The sequence below is a fragment of the Nelumbo nucifera genome, chromosome 1, assembly GCF_055504915.1.
Source record: "Nelumbo nucifera cultivar China Antique chromosome 1, China Antique-T2T, whole genome shotgun sequence".
Lineage (NCBI taxonomy): Eukaryota > Viridiplantae > Streptophyta > Magnoliopsida > Proteales > Nelumbonaceae > Nelumbo > Nelumbo nucifera.
Window position 1 is genome coordinate 114,249,390 of NC_142649.1, and position 24,828 is coordinate 114,274,217.

Genomic DNA, 24,828 nt, shown 5'->3' on the forward strand with positions numbered 1-24,828 from the left:
AAAATAATACATAATTATATATAACATATCTGAAACATATTTATACATTATTTATTATTAAGATATATTATTTAAGTCGTCATTGATTACCACCACTTATAAATGATTTGGCAATCTGTTTTATGCCACCAGCGTCATCTCTCTCAGCTTTTTTTTTTTTTTCTTTATTTTTGCTCCATAGGACTGAGATAGGTCATCCATTAAATCTACAAACCCCTAAACCCTGGTACAGGTGACGTTCAATCCCACCTCCTGTGAATTTTGTTGAAAACCACCTCAATCCTCATTGGTTATTCTGGTATGATGTCCTTCCAGAATCAGAGTCGAACCTGGGTTAAAACATGTCATAATCTGCCAGCCCCAACGGTGTACAATGAATGATAGCATCCCGCAATAGATTTTGCACCCCAAGTCCATTAAGTAGATATACTCACCAAAACAAAATAATTCTTTAAACTGGATATTACTAGAAGTCTAAAAACTTTTCAATCAAAGATCAGACATTCAGACGAAAAAGTAATTGACACAAGTTGAGACTTCCAGAAGAATTCGACTTTTGGCTGCAATGCTGCGTTCAGCATTTCAGTCAAATGTAACTAATACTCGAGGAAAAGGGAAAATTGTCAAAAATAATAGAAAGATAAAAAAAGTATTGTTTGATTAGCCTTCTTTTTCTTTCATTGATAAACAGCAAAATCGCATGGGCTCTGTTGCTTCCAAAATGCGACAAAACCGCGTGAACTGGTAACTCCGTCCCTAACGCTCTATAAATTAGGGAAAAAGAATTCCTAACAAGAACATTTACAGACTTCTGCAGACAACGTATTTACAACCGCCTTTTCACCTACCCTAATCTTCCACATTCTGAATCTCACCCATCATGATGCGGTTACTAACAACATTAAACCCTAAAACTGATGGGCTAACTTTCTTCCCTTTCTTTCCCTTTTTCTTCCCTCCCCCTTTTGTCGACACATCCGGACCCACTGCTATATCTGGTTCAATGTCCCCATTTCCTGCTTTGTCAATATTTACATCAGCAGAAGTAAACCCAGTTAATTTCTCGTCATTCCGAGCTTGAAAAGCAATCTCAAGCACATCCGCTGGCAACAACTCCTTGTAATTGAGGAACATGTCGATGAACTCATGGTCGGGATCAAAGGAGCCAAGGTTCTCTATCAAGAATGTTTCTGCCTCTGAAGTTGATTGCTTCAAACAAAATTCCAGGAAACTTGTATCTGGTCAAAAGTAGATCAAGAAGCACTTAATTTAAGACAAGACCCAAGGTAAAAAAAATAAAAATAAGCAAACATAAAATCCATCCGGCTCGCCAACTGACATCTAAGATGCACACATGGTTGCCCGTTAAGGTTGGTTTATCAATAACAGGCATTTGAACCATCAAATCAACTTTCAGGAAAGGCAATAAAAATTAAAGAAAAGAAAATTGGTAGATTGGCTGGTTAAGATCACCCATCAGATTGATCTGCCTGGGGAGATCACATGAGCACTGCATGACAGTGATGCAGAAGGAAAATTGTTTTAAGGCTTGATTCCATGCTAGCCTTAGATTCTTGTTGTCTTTGGGTTGTAATGACAACCCAAGTCGAGAAGAGAACCCATAACGACACCCTAGCATCATAGTAAGGAATGTGTTTTTCCTGGTCACCATCAGAGACGATGTCATTCCACAGTTTCTATACATTATTCCTTATAATGGGCATTTTCATAAATAAAGAATACAACACTTGAAAAGAGAATAAGCAAACGAAGATTAATAGGAAAATACCCTTTGTGCCAGTCAGCCTAATGCATTCGCTCTCACACCAATCTCTGAAGTCCATGGCCTCTGCAAAACATTACATGACTCAACATATCAGTAAAGCCTCCTTGCGTATTAAAGTATGTGCATGCTCCAATAAGCTCACCTGAATATTTGGCCAGGTTCACTCTCTTCCCTTTTAAGGATGATTGAGAAATAGAAGGAGAGGAGGTAAGAGTACTTTCCGACGATCTGCTGACAAAGGACTTCTGACGACTTGATGATCCTCCCACAGTTCCTTTGACAGCAGCAGTGTTTTTCAATCCCCAACTGCTTTGCTTTGCAAGAGATGGGAAATCTAGCCTGGTTACAACAAATAACAATGCAACTAATTAGTTTGAATACAGAAACAAGAAGACCAGAAACATAACAATGCAATGTGACCAAATACCACAAGCTTCTGTTCAATGACACTAGAAATATAATTGAAATTTGAAACTGGTATTGCTGAAGATGGCAGTAACATAAGTGACAACAAGAGGGGAAAGATCCTGAAGTCCACAAGCATCAAGCAATAGGCAGACAATACAACAAAAGAACATGATCTAGATTTAAGTTACAATATCTTATGGTTTCCTGAATGCAGTGTACTACAACACTGTATGCAAACCCCTCATTATAGAACCTCAAGAAGAAAATCAATGATATCCAGAAACTTTACTGCTTTGGAAAAAAAGAATGTTAGGCAAGCCCCAGCAACCTAATGTCAAATCCCAAGCACTGTTGTTATTATTACATTAAACCTCCATTAAGAATGATCCCCTAAAACAACTTGTTGGCTAAGCTATTGGTTGATCTTTGTCCATACAAATATTGTTATTAATTCCCTTGCCGGCTGTGGTGCTTCTCTGATCTTATGCCAAATCCCAAGAGCTAATGCCTGAGTTTGTGAGCCAACCCACTACTTCCTTTGAGTCCCTTTCTACCATTATGGCTCTATGGTTGAGAGCTTTAGCAATTCTTAATCCTTGCCATTCTGTGTCAGACACTTGGCCCTTGTAGAGTCTCCATAACCTATAGGTCCAGAGAAAATAGTCATAACATTTCTTTGACTATTCCTGAACACACCACCAAATGGTGAAAAAGCACAGGTTACCCAAGCTTTACCCGTCAAAGTTGAATTTGATGTAATGAGGACATGGTGGAGTCGAAATATCTCATATCCTGACTGAAAATGATTCATGTTACTCCATTATTAAGTCATCATCAAAGGAGAAAGGGACAAAAATCTTCAATGAATTAAGGTATGACAAGTTTATCTGATAAAAAAACCTTTTTTACTTTTTGATTGGTAATACCTACCTTTTTATTTTTATTTGGGGTTACCTGTCTTCTTTTCCTCTCCAGATAACTCGTTAAACTTTACAGCCTGGTGACTAATCAGACTGAACTGGATAGATTCTGGATATCTAATTCCCTTAGGCTGTGTTTGGTTTGAAGGAAAAAGTAGGGAAAGGAAGGGAAAGGTAGGGAAACCTTAACAAAACTTGTATAAGTTTCCCTACCTTTCCCTTCCTTTCCCTACTTTTTCCCTCAAAACAAGCATAGCCTAAGCAAATCTGAATCCAAATTCAAGTAGATCTTTTACAGATCCCATTCAAATATTTAATCAAATTCAGGTAACACCTGTTTGAATCAAATCCAATCCATTTACAACCAAAAAGACTCCCATGTAGAACTCTTTTTTTTTTTTTAATTCTTGGAGAATTTATTCTGAATCTCTGATAATGCCAAAAAAAGGTGATTCAACTTGAAGGTTGCAATTATACAATCAGCCAAGGAGACAGAAAGAAAAGAAACTGCAGCTAATCACATTGGTTGTGGTTTTGTCCTAAATGGAGCTCCATTCTTCAGCCATACCATATTTGTCATAATAATCACCATCCACTACCATCATTATCATCATTGTCATCATCAAAACCTTGTCCCGACCAAGGATCAAAATTTCGTCACATATTGACCCATATCGGCCAATACGTATTGTATCGGAGCCTTCTTGATACACACAGGGGGTGTTTCAGGTTGGCGATTGGTTCAGGGGGTAGACCGGTCTTAAACCGGCCCCTCTGAACCAGTTTTGAAAAAAAAAAAACATAAAAAACAGTACCGATACAGGCCGATATGCCCTACCGGCGTATCACCCTGTATGAACCTTGGTCCCGACTATATGGTATCATGGAGTCAGCTACATTAATCCTGTCTTGCTATTTCATTCTGTTCAGTGCCACATCCATTATAAAATTTTGAGTGCTTAAGTTAATTCTTAATACTTCAACCCATGTCCTTTCAGTGTGCCCCTAGCTCTTCTAGCCCCTTCAACTTATAGCCGATCTTAATACTTCAACCCATCTCTTCTTACGGGTGCCCTAGCTGGTCTTTTATGCATGTGATAAAACCATCTAACCATCTACTACACTATGAAACTAATTCTAATGTTAAAAAGAAACCTGAGTTCCTCACTTTTCATCCTTTGGCCCTCTAGTGTTGAATCACTTTGTAGTTTGCCAACATCAAATCATCTACCTACCTCCATTTGACCTTCTAAAACTAAAAAGCCTTGCAAGGAAAGATAAACCTCTCTAATTGATAAAAGAAAGATAAACCTCTCTATAGAAGACCACTTCCTAACTATTCATACCTTCTCTACATTTTTGCATTTGCATTTCAACCAAATACAGGTACTGTGGCTTCATTTTTTCTGATGAAAAGTTTTTTGGGCTCATTTATGAATGACCAATCAGATTCCTTATTATCACGAACTTAACAATCTTCCTATTATTGGTTCACACTTCACATTCTGTAAAAAGGATTTCAAAAGTAATAATACATGAAGATCCACAAAGTATTGCATGTACATTCAGATATACAATAGTATAGGTGCTTTCCACCCTTCTCCATGTCCCCTTAAAAAAATGATTTTAGTTATAGGCACAACCATGATTTACCATCAATACTAGTATCTCTAGAATAAGCATGTATTCGGCTTCTTATTTATTTTATTATGAATTTATTTTTGAATGGAAAAGGTAACTTTGATTGAAGCATTATATTAAGAGTGTTGACCCCTTAGTTTATCTCAATGTCTACAATACAGCCCAAAAGAGTATTTCCCTAAAGGTCCCCCTGCTTTGCCAAACTATCAGCTAGACCATTGGCTGATTTCCTGGACCACTTGAAGATTGCCCCCACTTCCCTTGCTAAGCAGAAAATTTCCCTCATTTAATGTTTATAATTCCAAGCCTCCAGGCTGTTTGTTTGCATCCAGCCTAATAGTAACTTAGAATCTCTTCAACCTCAAAGTTCTGCAGTCCCCAACGCTTAGTGAGCCTCAAGCCTTGAAGTAAAAGTCAGTACTTCACCTCTTAGTGAATCACCCACACCTATTGGTCCAGAATATAGTGCAATCGGTCTCCCCTCCTCATCTCTGAAAGCTCCCCCGACTTCAGAGGGACCTGGGTTACCCAAGGAGCTCCCATCAAAATTCAACTTTATCCTTTGTTGCGCTGAAGGTATCCAGTGCTCCTGAATCGCATTCTTTATAGTTGAAGAATTTGCCACTACAGCCCAACCTCTAATAATGTCCTCAACTAAGTAGTCTCAAATTCAAAATAGCTCAAGTGTTTTTAGCCGATGTATAATTCTGTTATTTCTTTCTCCCTAAATAGACCAGAGGATAGCCACTCTTGTGGCTCTCCACATTACCCTTCCCCTTTTCTTCGGTAGTCTAAAGAAATTTGGGTAAAAAGGCCTGCCACATCCAAAGGAAGGGTGTCCACCTGCAACCAACGAGAGACGGGAACCAATTCCAAACAAACGAAGCAAAAGTACAAGATAACAATAGGTGTGTAATTGTCTCACCACAGCCCAGGCAAAGGCTAAAAACATGAGGTGACATGCAGCAAATCGGCCTTCCTTTTTGAAACTTGTCCAAAGTATTAATCCTCTGGAGCACCACCTCCCAAACAAAAGCCCTTATTTTTGGAGGTACAGGGTTACACCAAACTTCCTTTCTGGAAAAAGATCATGCCGGGTTAGAAGACTGAAGAAGAGCAGTGACAAAAGGAGGAACAAGTAAAAGAACCAGAAGGGGACACCAGCCAGATTCTACTGTCCAAGCAAGATTGATCTAGATACATTGTACTCAGAAGCGAAATAAGGTCATCCACCAACCCCATTCAAATCCCATTCCCATAAACAGAGGAGATTATTCATCCTTTGTTTAGGGAGATGGCATAAATAGATGGGAATCTATCTTTAAGACAGGTATCACCAAACCAGACATCTTCCCAGAATAGTACTTTATTCCCTACACAAGCATCAAATCTGATATATGGAAGGAAAAGTGGTAAGACCACAACACCCTAGAGTTGAAACCAACATCCCAGCCATTGTTTGCCAAGCCATTAATACTTACAATCACTTTATGCCACAACTTATCCCGTTCCAAAGGCAATCTCCATAACCACCTTCCCAACAATGCAAGGTTCCTCAATCTGATATTTCCTATACCTAATCCCCCGCTATCCCTACTTCTAACCACCACCTCCCATTTCACCAAGTGGTCTTTCTTTGTGTCCCCTGGCTCCCATAGGAACTCCCTCATTATTTTCTCCAATTGATTGGCAAAGGTAGATAAATAATAAACTGGCCAAATTGATCAAAGTTGACTTTAGCAAGGCTATTCTTCCCCCTAAAGAGATGTAATTTCTCTTCCACCCTGCAAGCCTCTTTGAGAATCTTTCCAAAACTAGGTACTAGAAGCTTTTAGAGTTTGGGTTCCCCCCCAACGGTAACCCCAAGTAAAGTAATGGCCAGTCCCCTATCTCACAACCCAACAATCTAGTAAGGTTTTCCATCTCTTTTCCCTATTTATTAACTCCTACTACACAACTCTTACCCCAATTTATTTCCTCCCTCTCCCTTCACAAAAAACGACAAGGTTATCCGCAAATTGTAAATGTGTTACCACCAAACCTTCCCTCCCAACTCTCCAACCTTTAATGAAATTATCAGCATCAGCCTTTGAGATCAAATCACTCAAGATATTAGCAACTAGGGTGAAGAGGAAAGGGGAAAGAGGATCTCCTTGTTGGAGGTCCCTTCTAGCCAGGAAAAATAAAAATCCCTAGCTACTCCATTAACCAAGATTGAGTAGTGACAGGAGAAAATGCAACCCTTTATCCATTTACACCATCTCACTCCAAAACCCCTTCGTCTCAAGATTTCTAGTAAGAAATCCCAATCCACCAAGTCATAGGCTTTCTCCAAATCCAATCAACACACCAAGCCTTCTTCCTTTTTCCTCTTCTTGTAATCCACACACTCATTAGCGATAAGGATTTGATCAATTATTTGTCTCCCAAAAACAAAGGCACCTTGGTTTGGAAAATTAGGGAAGGACCAAAGGAAGGACTCTTTCTATCCTCTTAGCCAATGCCTTCGAAATAATTTTGTACATGCTTCCCACTATCTGATAGGTCTAACTTCCTTTTGTTGGATTGCATCCTCCTTCTTAGGAATTAAAGCAATAAACGTCACATTAGCTCCCGAGTTTTTTGAGAGGGGTAAATGCATTTGGCTTCTTATGGTAACTTTAGTTCAGCCATCATCTCAGTCAGTGTTGAGGTACACTATTAATTTTGACGGACTTGACTTTTTTATGAATGGAAGTTTGCCTGAAAACTACAACAAGCCGCATACTGACTTTTTGACCTTCCAATATTTCTGTTTCCCCTATCATTCATCCCTTTGTGGGCCCTGTGGCTACTGTCTTGGCCTCATTAATGCTGGCAAGCTGATAATATACAGTTTATACACTGGAACATAGCTGTCAAAATCTTACAATTTGAAGATTTTAATACAACTCACAAATTGAATTGTGAATCCCAAGGGTTCCAATTAACATCTACTATCTGAATCCTTTTCTCAGAAAATATTACAATTACTGTCTAAATCTTACAATTCATTCAATTCGAGTAAATTAAATTTGGACCTGGTTCTCAAATTTGTATTCTCTTTTTCAGGAGATCTGTGCTTTAAAATCTTGCTAGATTAATTCTTATTTGAGTTAAACCTATTTGAAGACATTTAAGAATATCAGTTTATTTTCCATCATATGTAATATGATATGATGACCAGATATGGATCTCAAACGGACACAGATCAAGATATGGGGATGCAACTATCCATTTCCTAAGATCCCAGATATGGGATATGGATGCAATTATACTATTTAATATGCTTATACCATGGTTCTATATCTAGTTTGTCTTTTTGAAGTCGTGACACTTCAATATTGCCAAATTTAATTCAACTTCCAAGATATACATATATTTTATAGTATTATTTGTTAAAACACACCATTTTACATATTTCAGAAGTATTAAAAAAAGAAAGTATACTCTAGAAGCATCAATACATTATCTAGTGTCAAATAGGATATGTATTGTGCCTGACACGGATAACTCATCCTAGAGTATTTCTAGATCCCTTTGGAGTGATTCCTTGGGTTTTCTCCATCTTTCTCTATCCTCTTCTTCAAGATATTAAGAACTACTGCAGCCATTTTAGATCCAATAAAGATCAAGAGTCAAGACCATCCAGAATTCAGATCATCCAGATCAAATAAACCACCCCCCTTATAATTCCAGACCATCCAGATCCTCAATCAAACTAAACCACCCTCTCTGGCACAAATAAACCTACAAAGTTTCCCATAGAACTCATGTTATTGAAGTTTCTTGCTTTGTCTCTCGAGAATGCCTGAAATTTCTGAGAATTCAGACCAAATCCCTTCATTTTTATTTTAAAATAGCAAGCTATCCAACTGAGTTTTCACTTTGAAGAACCTTTTTCCCTATTCAGCCCTACAGGGACTATAACTTGCCACAACAATATTACTGAGTATTACACAAATAGTTTGCACTTGGTAGAACAGCCAGATCTGCTTAAAGTCCAAGAGCACAAGGGTCAACGAACTACAGATCCCTCATTGGGTAATGGAGGTCAATACCAATAAGTATCTGATGAACCTTTGAAAGAATCCAATAAAGCCATATAGACAGAAAATTAACACTAGAGATACTGTAAGCCAAGTAAAATTAAATTTTAGGAGGTATTGAGAACATACTGTTTGGGTTCATGTTTTGATTGATCAAGAGGGCCCCAGAAGAAATCATCTTCCAACTTGGACTTTGACTGAGCCAAAGTAAGGGAACTAGTCTGTACAGGAGATGCAACCTTAGATGGAGATGATCCAGAAAGTGACCATGAAGAACCATTTCCACGGGTACCCCGGGTTGGCTGAGGTTTTTGTGGAGTCGGAATCTGGATTTGGTGCTGGGCAGAAGACACCTTTTTCTCTTGTTCTTTCTGAATTTCCCTCAAAGATGTGGGCTTAGTAAGCTTCCCCGAGTCAGTAGACCAAGCTGGAGCAGGTGGAGGATTTGTGGCTTCCCCCTTCCAAAAGACAAAATCTCCTAAAGAAGGACCGGTTGGTGGAGCAGGTAATACATCCTTCTCCAACTGTACCTGACGAGAACTTTTTGCTTTCTCAATAGGACTTGATGCAACAGAGACATCAGAAGAAGCAACAGGAGTCTTAACTCCAACACCTTTGCCCTTTGCAGACTTTTTACGGTTCTTTTTAGTGTCTTTCGCCTCAATAAAGTCATCATAATCAACCAAATCCATTTGGGTAGTAGTAACTACTAATGAAGGCAACTTAGACAAATTGTCAGACACATCTGAAGCTTCTTCATTAGACTTTGCCAAAACTTCTTCTGCCAATAGATCATGCAACTGACTCTTCTTACTCTTCAGATTCATAGCATTTCCAGAGCTCCCAGCAACAGGTTGTGCACCGACAGAATCTTGATAATAATCTCTAACAATCTTAGGCTCTGTATTAGTCAGAACCTCAGCCCAAGCGGTTAAGGAACTCATGGAGTTAACAGATGTGGCAATCTCAGAAACAGCTACTTCCATCTGTGCCTTCCTTTGCTCTTCCTGTTGTATCTCCAAGAGTGACTTTGGCTTTAGACCAGGAGCAGGTTTCCAAGATCTATGACTTGAATTTGTTTGTGTGCTTTGCAAAGACAAAGATTCAATGTTTTTTCCTTCACCATTGCTATCAACAGAAAAGATTTCATTACTAGAAATGCTTTTAGGTAATGAGCTTTTAGCTTCTTGTGAGCCCATTATTTCTATGGCAGATTTCCCAGTTCCATCATCTCCTGTTTTAGCCAATGATGTCCCATGGAGACTTTCTTGTGCATCCATGTCTGCCTCAAATTTTATGTCCAGAAGTTGTGTTCCCTCACCTTCAGATTGCTTCAACTGTGGCAAAGGAGATAATTTGGGCATTTCCTTGGCTTGCCCTGATGAGGCTTGAGCTTTTGCAGCCTTTTGTTTTCTGGACTTCTTCTCAGAATTTTTCTTTGTCTCACGTGCTTCAATATTTTTTACTTCTTTTGCCTTGGGAGACCCACTTTCAAATAGTTCTTTCTGTACCTGAGGTTCTTCAAGAACACCTGACACCACATCCATATCCTTGTTTTGTTTGAGCATATAATTTTCATCTTTGCCATTGTATGGTGATGGTACATTGGGATGAGTTCCTACATAAATTGGAGGTACAGAACTTGCATCAGCTTCAGTATTAAGAACTGCAACAGGTTCATCAATTGCGTGAATATTCTGAGACATCTGCTCTTCAGCTACAGAGGCACAGTTGTCTGAAAAGTGCCCATTTTTCTGCAGAAAAGCAGGCTCATCTGGAGGCTCTTCCATAACCTTAGTTAAGGATGAACCATCTTCCATCCTTTGCACCAATCGTGAATCATTTTGTTGAATACTATCAATCTGTTCTGAACAAGTAGCGTCCCAACCTTTCAGAGAGGTTGTACTATCAAGAATGTGATGCGGTAGGTGAAGAGAAGATGCATCACAACTACTAGTGTAACCAACATTCTGTGAAGGTTGTGAAGGTTGTGAAGGCAAGGTAGCAAAGTTAGATGTTTGACTATCTTGTAAATTGGACACTGGTATCTGTGAATTAATCAGAAGCACCTCACGTGGAGACTTAAGCCCAACATGCTCAACTGGAGCATTTCCTGCTGGCATAGCAGCTGCCTGGATATTTGCATATGGATCCACAAAGTGCTGACGGGACTGATGCTCAGATAAAACCTGAGAAAGAAGATGCTGTTGCTGCCGCAAAATTTTCTGTTCTTCTTCCTGTTTCTGTTGTTGTTTAAGTAATAAGAATTTCTCCAGAAGGGACAATTGTGTGGGAACAGGTGCCTGTGATTGTAACTGAAGTTGGGACAACATGTACTGTTGTTGCAATATAGCTAACATTTGTGGATCTTGAGAGATACCAGAAGACAGAAGTTTATCAGGGGCTACAATGCCAGAAGAATGATCTACAGTTTGAGTAATTAGATTTGATAAAGATAGCTGATTCTGTTGCTGTAGTCTCTGCTGTTGAATCCCAAATGCAGCTTGTGGAGGGAAATGCTGATTATGATGCAAGTCCAACTTATCCTGGCGCATGTCCAAACCACCTTGAACAGGAAAATTTGACCAACCAGCAACTCCATTATTGACACCAGAAGATGACTTGTCGGACGAACCTTGTAGCATAGATAGCAAGTCCACATTCTGAAGATGAGGAATTTGATGATTGTTATCTACCACTGGAGAATGGAGCTTTGCATTTGGTGAAGGAGAATCAGGGATGATCTCCGCCTTTGACACCATGGATGAAGCATCTCTTCCTGTCCAATATGTATGAGGATTCGGTAGAGATCTCTGCTGTTCCAGAGACATTCTCTGGGACAAAAGGTAATTTAGGTCATTTCCATTTTCTACTCTCATCAGGGGCAGTGCACCAGAATTATTCCCAATATATCCCTGCATACCTACAAATAAAAAAAAAAATAAAAAATAAAGAACCTCCTCTCTAGGAAGATAGATGCAGCAAAACAAATTCTGTAGGGCATAATAATAAAAGCTCCAGACAGGCAACAACATAAAAAACATCAATTTTAACGAAGAACCAACCTTCAGAGAAAGAAAACTTCTCCAGTGGGGAACTTTTCATGGTACCAGACATGAGTGATTCCAAGAATTTGTTCTCGGCCCCAGTCATCGACTCCTGTCTATTCCTTGGCTCATTCTTTACAGTATCAATCTCACCTGAACCCATGTGAAGCTTTTCAAGGCTACCAAACTTTGGCCTACTCAATGTTTCTGAAACTTCATTCTGTTTTGGTGCATTGAATCCTGGTGGGGGCCTTGCTTTCGCTCGCAAATGTGGCATGACATCCCCAAGCAATGAGAAAGAAGCATCAGGTGGAGCATTTGCTAAGCGAACCTGCAAATCTATGCCAAAATATCCAGCCTCAAACCATCCAATAAGATCAAAACCAGAGAAAGGGCCTTGAATTTCGCCTTGTGGATCTTTGTAGTACAGGGATAATTCCTCTGGAGATGGCTGTAGCAGAAACTTTCTGCCTTCCCGTTCCTTGTCTAGGACTTCAGATGGTTGTCTTTTGACAATGGAATCACGGCCAATATCCGTATGAAAACCCTCACCAACTTGCCAGTTTGGTTCATCTTTATAGTAAGATGATGGAAGCTTAGAATTGTTCTCCCATTCTGTACTCTGATCCTTCTGTGGATGTGACCAGCCCACATCTGAGCTTCTTGACCTGACCTCAGTTGGGAAATCTCTATTATCATGCAATGGGATATGTGAGCCTTCACCCAGTGACTGAGATCTCCATGGGACACTTGGATGAATGGAAGAATTTCCCTGGGCATTCACTTCGCTACAAACTCCAACCTCATCAGCTTTCTTGTTGGGAATGCCATCTTCTCTATACACTGCATAAGGAGTACCTAGAGGGTGCATAAAAAAGAACCAGTAACTACTTGCAAAAAAACAGCAATCACCAATTCACCATTATCATGTTGAAAAAATAACAAAGTAGAAAGTGTATGAGAAAAATGTAGAAAGGACAGGGTTTCCACGCTAGAAATAGTCATGGAGAACATAGATGTAGTACCTTCTCCAATGAACTTGTTATCATGATATGCCTGAAGTCTCTGAATTGTTTCTGACTTTGAGTTAGAATCATATGGGTGCTTGAACTTTTCATGGGAATGACTCTCAGAATAATCAAAATGGACACTTTTTGACTTGTCAGCACTATCATCTTTGTAATTGTCAATCTCAGATGGTAAATACTCTCTACTACCTGCTCAAACGAAAGTATACACCAAAGAAATCAACATGACCAAATTTTCACAATCTACTACATATACAAATTTGCACATGTGTCATGAATAAATGAAATACCAAGCTTTCTTCTAGGTTGCATGACATCTGTAGAATTCCGCCCAACGGAACCATCTTTAGGAGCCGAAGCAGTACCACTAGTTACTATATCCCCCTTGTCAATTCCTTTCAAGATAACCTACTCAAACAGAAATGCAATTATCAACTGTAAACAACTGGGCAAACTTTACTAAGGAAAACTGTAAATTAGATTACCAATTCCTCCGGAGTAGGAGCAGAAAATGCAAGAGGTTCCAGTGGCTCCAACTGTGTAAGAGAAGGCACTTCTATAAACCCGTCTAATGGCTTTCTATAAGACCTCACATCAATCATCCTGTATAGATCTAACATTTTGTTCCTACTATATCTTAAAAAGGACGTGTCTCCATGCATACTTTCACTCTTGTCTGACACAGAACCTAAAGAATGAGAATAAGATATGCTGTTCACAGGACTTCCTGCAGAGCTGACCCTTCCACGGCCAACAGAAAAGGTTGAAGAGGAATTTTCTCCCCTCCCCCTAATGTAGCCAAAAGTAGGACTTTGCTTGCTAGGTGTTAAAGTTTGGTGATTAGAATCTACTTTTCCTCGACCTTGGGAGGCGTTAGATCGCCATGACCGATAGTAATCCCCCTCCCTGTCCTCCTTGCCATGATTTGTTAGATGTGAAAATCCTTTATCACGAGGAGCATCACCATCTCTGTTAGAATCCATCCACTTCTCACGCCTACTGTCTGACTCCTTATCTTCGGGCCCCCAGCGTGTGTTCCATTTGCTCTCACGGCGTTGCTCATAATTACTTTCCTTGTTATTCAAATCAGCCCACCGTTCAGATGGGCCACAGCGTGCTTCCCCAGCATGTCTAGCAGAAGGGTTTTCAGTCCACCTATCCATCTTGCAGGTATCACCAAGCTCTTTCTCCCCCTCCCTCCAACGATCTCTGCGGACAAAGGAGTTGGTGTCTCGTTCTTCATCACGCCAGTGGTCGCGATGACCAGATTCAGTGTCATGCAAAGTTGGCCTGAAAACATCCCTTTTCTTTTCAGTATCACTAATTTCCTCTCCATTTCCAAATGATTTAGAGATATCTGCACGAGTGATATAACCTGGACCTGGACTAATATGCGATTCCTGTATGATAGACAAACAGAAAGTATAACTTCTTAAGTAGTATTATGATGAATAAGCATTTAGATACAGATAATGGGATAGTACACAGCATATATCTACAAGTTCATTTAAATTCATGCATGCTAAGAAGTTGAGAATTAAAAGATGACAACCAGGGAATAGCTCACCCCAGTCACTGTTCCAGGCTTATTCTCCACAGGCTTTGACAAAAGCCATTGAGGTGAAAGAGGGATAGGGTTATCAGATCCTTGCACATCTACAAAAGCCAAAACAGAAAGATGAATGCATAATTTCATCTATATAGGCACAAACAAGTTGGTGTTAAGAAGAAAGGAGCCAGCTAGCATTTGTTGATGCAATTGTATTTACCAAGTACCACAAGTACTTAAGTAGATGGGGTTTTCCCTTCCACTTAAAATGAAAAACAGATAATACTACCGTAATTTATGAATATTTAGGCCAACCATACAGCCATATGTTAAAACAGAGGCTTTGAAAGATATACTTGTCATCTCATGAAGTCAGGGATCCACCTAGGTAGGGCTGTGAAAGCATTGAGTTTCAATTGTATATGCCTAAATCTGAATTTAAGCCAATTAACATTGGAATTGAATCAAATTATCAAATCATATTTGGGTTGTATTCAGATATGAGACCACCAGATGTGAACAATTTTTTTATGGCTATGTCACACATGAATTTATGATTTTGATTTGAATGAATAGAAAACCACAAAAAGAGGTACATTTCATCCATCTTTGGGACCTCTATTACCACAAGTCGCCAACTAGGCAACAAGGCACTTGCTTGCTGCCCTACCGCTTTGATTACATTTTTTTTTTGATAATTGAAGTTAGATTTCATCAATTCTGAAAATATAATCATTACAAGCATCCCTTAGAGAGGTACGAGATGCTACCCTCTAAAAAAACAGAAAAATTACAAGTGAGCCCAAAACAAAGATTGTCTATTCACCCCTAGCTTGGTTACAGTATCAACTAACCCATTTGCCGATCTCCTCACCCATTGTATCCTCAAATTCATATTCTTGGTGATCCAATAAGAACCTTTTTAATTCATCCCTATAGCACCATACCACAGATTCTGTATCCTTTAACCAACCCACCACCAATTTTGAGTCCCCTTCAATCACCAAATTGGTTATGTTCAGCTCATTTGCAATTTGTACTCCTTGTAAGGCTGCAAGCAATTCTACCTTGAGAGAATCCCCATACCCCAGTGGACCAGAAAACAAGGCTATTAATTTGCCTTCCATATCTCTCACGATCCTTCCTACACCAGCAGGTCCTGGATTCCCCCATACCCCAATGGAAAGTTAAGTGTTAAATCTGCCTATTGGGTAGCAAAAAATCAAGTTCTTTTTTTTTATCAATAACTCTGAAAATTTTCATTAATTAAGATGCTTTAGGATACAACAAGAAGTTGCAAAGATATCAGCATAGAAGCTGATGTCCCTTTGGTGCATCAAGAAGTTGCAAAAAATCAAGTTGCCTCTACTCTTAGATCTCCCTTTGGTGCAGGTGCAGTGGAGAAAAGCATTGGAAAGAAATTTAGAAACTAAGACTGTGTTTGGTTTAAAGGAAAAAGTAGGGAAAGGAAGAGAAAGGTAGGGAAGCCTTTATAAACCTTGTATAGGTTTCCCTATCCTTCCCTTCCTTTCCCTATCTTTTCCTTCAAACCAAACATAGCCTGAATGTGACCCCAAAATTAAAAAAAAAAAAAAGAAAAAAAAACTTCTTATGGAGGTCTGTCTATGGAATGGACTGGCAGCAAACTCAAATCTAGTTAAAAAAAAGGGGGCTGATATCTCAGTTGTCTGTCTCATCTGTAAGAAAGAGGAAGAAACAATTCCTCATGCACTGTTATTCTACAATCATGCAAAAGCTTGCAGAGTTTCTGCACTTGGTAGCCCAGCTAGTTTTGCAAAGTGGATCTGTTTGTGGTTGGAAATTAGCAAAAATCAATTAAACCAAACCCCAAACTGTATCCCCAATTCTGTTGTCATTTTGTAGGTCATCTGGAAATCTACAAATAATTTTACTTTTAAAAATACTGATCCAGATCCTAGCTGGGAAATTTCTTGTGTTGATGAAGGAGATGAGCATGATTTCCACTCAAGGATGGTGACCATCTTCTCAGACATCTGATCCAGTAGCCCGATGATTTTTTTGGACCCCTCCTGACATAGGTTGTGTAAAGGTCAATACTGATGGAAGCTTTTCGGCCTCTAGTGTTTGAGACTCCAGTGGAAAAGTGCTTGTTGCTTCTTTTTGGCTCATCCGAAGCCCAATCCCCCATCCAAGCAGAAGCTTCAGTTGTTCTTAAAGGGTTGGATCTAGTTGGGGCTATTCAATCCCAGAACCTAGTTTTTGAAAGTGATTGTTCAAATTTGGTCTCAGCTTTAATCTATAGAGATGTTGCAGGAGCTAGAGATGTGTTTTAGTGCCATGACATTATGGAAAAAATTCGCTCTACTCCAATGTTTTTTAGCTTTGTAAATAGAAGTGCTAATAGGGTAGCCATGAGCTGGCAAAAAAAGGACTTCGAGGGTTGGGTTTCTTTACTTTCAGTTCCTAGTTGGATTCAGAACTATGCTGACAAGGATCTATCTGATCCATAGTTGTTAATGTTGATTATGTGCTTTCCTTTTAATATATATTTCTTTTATACAAAAAAAAAATTGACACAGTTCATTTTGCCTCATAGGTAAGGGTGGATTTGAGCAGAGCTAAGCTGAATACCTGGCTATACGAGCTCAGCTTGCCAAAACAATGCCAGGCTCGATTCAAACTAGAGACTTGAACTTGAATTCAGCTTGGCTTAAAAGTTTGCAAGCTTGAGCTTGATTCAAGCTAGAGAGTTGAACTTGAACTCAGCTCGACTCAAAAGCTCACAAGTTCGAGCTTAGCTTGGCTCGAGCTCAACTATGAGGCAAGCTTCTTATAAAAAATAAAAATTATACATATAAAAATAAATTTTTATTTTACACACAAAAAAATAAGAATTATAAAAACTATTTATTATTATGAATAAAAATAATAATATTATTATATGTATATAATAAAAATTATTATGTATGTATACATCTATACTACTTATAAAATTGTGAATGAGGAGGTATTGGCTTCTATAATTTTTCTTTACTCAAATATCCCTCCTCTTGAATTTAGTTCATCTCCATTAAAAGGGCAGAGAATGTAATTAAAAGAATACCATTAAGTACATTCAATTACCTCTCATTAAGTCCCACATTTAAGTCATTAAATAAATCACATTCTCTCTCATTGAATGCAACATTTATACTTTTCTTTATCATCATTAAATTCCACTAATAAATCCTCGCACAATAAGTATTAATAGAATGACATTTTATATTTTTATAATAAACATAGAAATGAAATCATATTTTTCATCTAAGTGGTGGGTAAGTAGTTCAACCATTTGGGTCAAATGGATAATTTCATGATGTTATAAATAAATAATACAAACTTAGAAATATAAAAAATACTTTTGTTTATCATGATTAAATTCCACTAATAAATCCATACACAATAATTATTAATAGAATGAAATTTTATATTTTTAAAATAAACCAAGAAAATTAATCATATTTTCCATCTATGTCGTGGGTAAGTACTTCAACCATTTGGGTCAAATGGATAATTTCATGATGTCATAAATAAACAATACAAATTTATAAATATAAAAAATACAAAAAATATAAAAAAAAATGAACACGTTTCTATTATTATATATTTGTCATATTAAAAAGTAAGTATGATAAAATACACATAATTTTATTAATGATGGACATCAAATATACAACTTAAAACCGATGGGAAATTAAACCATCTTCTTATCTAGGGGGTGGGTTAGTGGTTCAACCTTTCAAGTCAAATAGGTTAACCCATGATGTATAATTAAAAATAATTTTTTTTAAAATAGAATAGTACGAAAAAATATGAAACAATTTTGGGCACATATATAATATTATATACTAATAATGTAAACAAAAATAAGTATGATGAACAATAATTATTTTATCAATGATATAAATGAAATTCAAAATTTAAAACCAGTTTGAAAATAAAACCATTTCCATATCTAGATGGTAGGCAGGTCAATGATCTAATACTCCAGGTCAAATGGGCCAATCTTGGATGTCATAACTAAGTAACGAATATTAAATAAGCATTTAGATACAGTTTTATTGTTATATATTCACCGTATTAAACAACAATAAATGTGAAAATAAGAATTACTTTTATCGATGATGAAAATGGAATACATGATTTAAAATCAACCGAAAAAGCAAAATGGTTTTTCCATCCAAGTGGTGGGTTAGTGGTTAAACTATCCATGTCAAATGGATCAACACATGATGTTATTATTAAATAATAAAATACATAAAATTCTAGAAAATGTAGAAATTTGTCAATAATTTTGGGTATATTGTATAATATTATATACTCATCATATAAAAAAGTGTGATTAATGAGAATTATTTTCATTAACGATAGAAATGGAACAAAAATTAGGATAAAAAATAAAGAGCATTAATATCTAACACATGACCCGACTAACCATGTCAAATGGATGCAAACAGATCATATCATATTTGAATCGGAGTATATATTCAAATCTGCTATGATCCAAAGATCCAATTGGATCTCATAAATATTGATTCGAATCCAGATCCGATCAAGAATCTGGATATTTGAATATGATACGACCCGATTTAATTTAAAAAATAATAATAAATTATTAAAAGAAAAAGAAAATATAACAATTGAAATAAACAAACAAAAAATATAAGTATTTTTTCAACTATTTCCATCATATAAAAAATTTACAAAAATGCAATATAAATAATATATTTATAAATAAATAATAAATAACACATATTATATATAAATAATATATATATAAATAATTGATTTGGCCACAATATTAAAAACCAGTGTTCAAACAATATATTGGAATTGCATTTCCTCTTGGTAAATAAGTAACTTTTATTATCGCAAATTAAATAAAAAAATATAGATTTTTTTTTAAATATTATAAAAAAATTAACATACATTAACATTATATATCCTTCATATATTAAACAAAAATATGTTTGAAAAAATGAGAATAATAAAGATAGAAATGGCTAAACTACAATGGAAAAAATGATTTAATGTCTTAATCATATTCCATTTTCCTGATTAAATAGGTTAACGGTTCAACTAGTAAGGTCATTTGGTTGTTGATTATTATCATCATCATCATTTGATACTACCACGTGCAAAAATAAATGCGAAAATAAGAATTACTTTTATTGATGACGAAAATGGAATACATGATTTAAATAATAAAATACATGGTGTTATTGTTAAATAACATATATATTATATATAAATGATATATATATAAATAATTGATTTGACCACAATATTAAAAACTAATATTCAAATAATATATTGGAATTGCATTTCCTCTTGGTAACTAAGTAATTTTTATTATCTCATAAATTAAATAATAAAAAATAAAAATATAGAATTTTTGATAAATTTTATAGAAAAATTTGAACATGCATTAATATTATATATTCTTCATATTAAACAAAAATATGTTTGAAAAATAGGAATTATTGTTAGTAAAGAGACAAATGGCTAAAATACAAAAAAAAATAATTAGTGTCGTAATTATAGTACATTTTCTTGGTTAAATAGGTTAATGGTTCAACCAGTAAGATCATTTGGTTGCAGACTATTATCATCATCATCATTTGATATTGCCACGTGCAACGCGCGTGCACTTTTACTGATATATTAAGCTCGATTAAGCTCATGAGCCTCATGAGACAAGCTTCACTGTACTTGAGATTGGATCAATTAGCAAACGAGCCTATATATTGGGCTCGAAGCTCGGTTTAAGTCGAGCTTTTCACGAGTTGAGCTCAAATAGCTAGTGAAAATTTCGATTCATTTCCACCCCTACTCATAGCAAAGGAATTAAGCAAGTACCAAGTAGTATCTTTTAGCATAGTCATTGAGCTAGGTTGTGTTTATTTTTGGGTTTTACTTTATTCTGTTTAATGGCTTATTTTACTTTATCTATACGACAACCAAACAAAATAAGATATAATTTTAAACAAAAATAAAATCCGAATTTGCACCCAAAATCATTTGTATTATCGTAGTTTCACATTAGTGCAAATAGAATTGTACCGTAACCAAATGCATCCTACAATGCAAAACACCCTACTATTAACTGGGAACCCAACTATTACTACTAAAACACAAAACACCCTACTATTACCTTAGCCACCATGTGTGTCAACTATAGTCATTACCAAATTGACAAGTTCCTTTCTAATACCTATCATGACAGAGATGTGTATAACTCTTTAACTTTTTTTTTCTTTCCAAGGATAACTTTAAAACAATTTTATTAAGTTGGGGTGAAAGAATTTTATATACAAACAGTTTAGTGAGCAGTGACTTGCATCCTACTTGCTACATTTAGGCCAGTCAGTGATACCCGAAAATCCAAGGCCCAATTCGACACCCGATCTGATTATCTCAGATTCGGATTATGCATTTACGTAATCAAACCGGATTCGGATGTTACAATCTACGTCTGATTAATAATCGGATCATATTCGAATTTGACCTCATCTGATCCGATTAGAATCTGGATCCAATTATATTATAATATTTATTGATTTTAATATATAAGTTTTATATAATTATATTTAAAGTTATAAAAAATATATTCTATATATTATATTATATATGAAGTTATAATATAATAAATATGAATTTATATATATATAATAAATTCAGTATGTTATATTTAAATTAATTTATTATATATGAAAGTTGAAAAGTAATTAAATTTTAATTTTTTTGGTATTTTAACAAATTAAAACAGAATCAGATTAAATCTGAATCCGATTCTAGTCTGTTAGGACTCGAATTTGAATTCGAGGTCTTTAAATCTGATTGGATTTCGGATCGGATTCGGATTTTGCTGAATTTGATCCGAGTCCAATCCGATTACAGCCCTAGCTACATTGGGTAGCACACATCCTACCATTTTTTTCCTTTGATGTTGTTGTTCTGTGCCAGTTATCCATTTGGGATAACATATTCTCTTCTATAATTTAATGAAATACATTCTGTTCATCATCAGGAAAAGAATCATGCCAAATACCTGGATCAGTCTTGGACAAATCTCAGGCAAGAGCCTTATAGATGATTCCGACTAAACTGACCAACCAATTAATCTTTAATATCCAGTCACATATACAATCTTATGTTTTAGTCTCCACTAGGAATTAGGACTACAAAAGTCATGTTCACATTTTATAAAAGACATTCTCAAATTTTATATTTACTCTCCATTGAGATTTCTTCTTTGACAAATAGAGCCACTCAGATTTCTTTTGTTTCCCTTGTTGATGTTTTGTTTTTTTCTTTTTCCATTTTTTTTTATCTAGATACGTAAATCTTGGAAACAGCCTCTCTGTGTATCTTCAGAGGTAAGGCTGCATACATCTCTCCCTTCCAAGACCCCGCATTGGCAGGAGCCTCATGAACGGGGCTGCCCTTATCTAGACATAAAACAGTGCCAAACTCATATTTATCACAAGACATACTATCCTACAAACTAATCCAAGGAAAACCCAGTAAGATTGTCCAACAGTTACTTGTAGAAGCAATATGTCAGTAAATTCAATGACCAAACTGGACCAAAGAGCAGTGACATAGAGCAAATTAAGCTTAATATCTTTAAGCTGATTACAGGAAATACTGAAAACAATATTACAAACAAAAAAGTCATAAGCATAAAGAAGAGATAATTTGAGATGATGATTAAGAAACAGTAAGAGAATGGGAACCCAGATGTAAATAGCATAACATGGACAAATAAATGCAATGAATAAACTATTTCCAAATTCAAATGTGGATGTACATGAAATGTTTTCCCTTCCAATAGTTTCATATATTTTCCTTACACTAGGAGGAAAAAAAAAAACTAGGATTACTATATGTAATTAGGTACAATCTTATGTCTGTCACAGAAACAAAAAGAACCTAATTAACATGTACCAGAATTTAATTAAAGTAATAATTAAACTGTCTATTTTAATGAGAACTTGATACAATGTTTTCTGATAAAAATTTTCATTCATGTCATATGCCTGCATTAAGTGCACTGTCAAGGCAGATATAATACAGAATCCACAATAGCACAGACAGTTGTTATCATAAAACATCATATAACAGTAAATGCCTATGAATGGGAAAAAAATTGATCTGAATTCCAAAATGTGGATAAAATAAAATTTTTTCCACTTTCAAATCCTGAATCAACAATGATAATAAATGACTCAAAAACACACCACAAAAATGGCAAATCATGTGATGAATCGGAAACAAAGAGACAGTAACAAATCATGTGAAGCACAGGCTTCCCTTTCAAAAGATTGGTATTGTCACCTCTAAACAAGGATCCTAAGGAGAAGTTAAAATTCTGGAAGATCTTGGTGAAACTAGGTTCAAGATGGTGCAATGCCAGTTTGAGATTCTAAAATAGTTAAGTGTCAAAGGCAAATTAAATCCAATAAATGTCACTCAACTCAATCCAAGTCATCCATTCAATTCAACTGAATAAAAGTCACATATCTCAGTGCTGACCAGGTTGAATGCCAAAACCAAGATTTATTTGTGCTACTTTCTTTGACCCAGATTCCATAAAAGTTTTTTGCATCTCGATTAACTTTAACAACTTATCCCAACCTTGATCTTAAAGTTCATGAGATAGGACAGTAGTTAAATGATTCCCTGGCTGTAGTCCCAAAGAAGGAAGGATAATCCAATAATGAACTCCAGCAAGCCTAAATTTGACTCATCCATGAGGGAAGCCCCGTAAGTAGTTAGTAGCCTCAAGACTCACAAATATGGAAATAACCATGAATGGCCTTTTCTCTGCCAAGCATGCTAATTCATTATGCCTGTGTGCATAAGATTGGCAAACATAAGGCCGACACATATTACATATATATATATATATATATATATATATATATAATCAGTATGTCACCTCTACATCTAAAGGAATATCAGAAAAGTGCCCCTGGAACCAAATGATTCTTAGATGATAATGGCGATGGTGATGCTAAATTTGCGGGAAAGATATAATTTTGGTAAAATACTAGGGCGCTAACATATCGAGGCTTGGCAGAAGAAAAATGAACCACGCCAGCAGACTATAAGCTGAAAACGCATAACAGCTACTTACCATACACCAACATAGGAACAAAGCCAATCAACCAAATTTATTAAGAATCAAAGGGAGAGAACGGTAAGTGAAACGATCGAAATTAAATAAATGCGACAAAGATGGAAAATGGAAATAAACAACAAAAACTAAATTTTGAGTTGGAATGCGAAGCCCAAAATATGGAAACTCCCAAGACACACAACCGAAACTCGTTTGGGTCCCTGCAACCACTGAGCTCTGATATAGGTCTAGACAAAATGGAACTCGTGGCTGAAAAATGTATAATGCAACTAGGGTTTTTAATCTTTATCCGGAACTATAGATAGATAGACAAACTATAATACAAAAATCGAGTGAAAGTTTTCAGGTCCGACGAGATAGTCAAGAACAACAACGAAAAAAAAAACAGAAAAAAAGAAGAATGACAAAGAGAAAAAATTTGAAGACAGTACCTTTGGGAATCTGCTGAAGAGTGTTGACAGAGAGGTGACTGCGAACATCGGCATTGTTTCTACCCGCCATGATTGATGAACAACAGTTCGGAAGACGCCAAGAGGGGTGAGGGAGGAAAAAATAACCTTTTTTTATCGACTACTTTGTTCGTTCGGAGGCACGAGAGAGGGAGAGAGCGCAATTGAGGGTAAGGAGGATTATAGGTATGAGGGTGAAGCAAAATAAAAAGCGGATACCGCCATACTGGGCAGATGAAAAAATGTGACAGTTCACAAATCGGCTTACGTTAGCGAACAGCGGAGTTCTCGTTTGACAAAACGAGTTGAGATCTTCTGCCAACAATGCACGTTCCAACACTCTACTAACTTAATCTAACATCGCACATCTCACCATGGATTGGAACCCACTAAGAATGGGACCCGCCATGTGTGACATATGCGGTATAAGATGATGTTGGTAGAGGCATGGAACGTATTTTGTTCGCAGGTGATCCAGATTCTGACAAAACACGGCTGCGTACGATTTTCAATTTTCGCTTAGTTGAGTTAGTTACGGCGTGGGATCAAACCCGCGTAAATGCGAGACCGGATCTGCTCCTTACACTTGGCGCCTCACACATCTTATCATACATCGCAAACATCTTTCGTACTTATTTATTATTATTCACGGAAGATATTTTTAATGCACGGTGGATATGCATGTGAGGCGCTGATTTGTGAGTAGCAGATCCCATCACCGTAAATGCTGGCTTTCCGTGGCAACTGGCAAGGGTAGTGAGCAGTGG

General features: G+C 36.6%; 1 protein-coding gene across 4 annotated transcripts; it reads right to left on the reverse strand.

Moving 5' to 3' along the window:
• Positions 1-633: 633 nt before the first annotated feature.
• Positions 634-24,247, reverse strand: LOC104588158 (protein ESSENTIAL FOR POTEXVIRUS ACCUMULATION 1-like). 4 transcript variants are annotated; one of them, XM_088892946.1, is made up of 10 exons: positions 24,044-24,247; positions 14,465-14,553; positions 13,383-14,297; positions 13,188-13,305; positions 12,895-13,086; positions 11,888-12,712; positions 8,952-11,745; positions 1,929-2,125; positions 1,790-1,849; positions 634-1,238 (listed from the first exon to the last, which is right to left on the reverse strand). In XM_088892946.1, exons 1-10 carry the CDS (start codon positions 24,111-24,113, stop codon positions 850-852), a joined length of 5,649 nt encoding a protein of 1,882 aa, XP_088749072.1. In that variant the 5' UTR covers positions 24,114-24,247; the 3' UTR covers positions 634-849. The 4 variants fall into 4 exon arrangements, with proteins under 4 accessions (XP_088749072.1, XP_088749070.1, XP_088749082.1 ...); XM_088892944.1 differs by having other exon boundaries at positions 11,888-12,727; XM_088892961.1 differs by lacking the exon at positions 634-1,238 and adding an exon at positions 1,245-1,661 and having other exon boundaries at positions 11,888-12,727.
• Positions 24,248-24,828: the final 581 nt, after the last annotated feature.

Excerpts from the sequence above, each read along its gene's own strand:
- LOC104588158 (XM_088892944.1), bottom strand. The coding sequence starts at position 24,113 with ATGGCGGGTAGAAACAATGCCGATGTTCGCAGTCACCTCTCTGTCAAC. Across the intron at positions 13,306-13,382 it reads CTCCTACTCCGGAGGAATTG|GTTATCTTGAAAGGAATTGA; the intron begins GTAATCTAATTT and ends CTGTTTGAGTAG. Across the intron at positions 1,850-1,928 it reads GAACCTGGCCAAATATTCAG|AGGCCATGGACTTCAGAGAT; the intron begins GTGAGCTTATTG and ends AATGTTTTGCAG.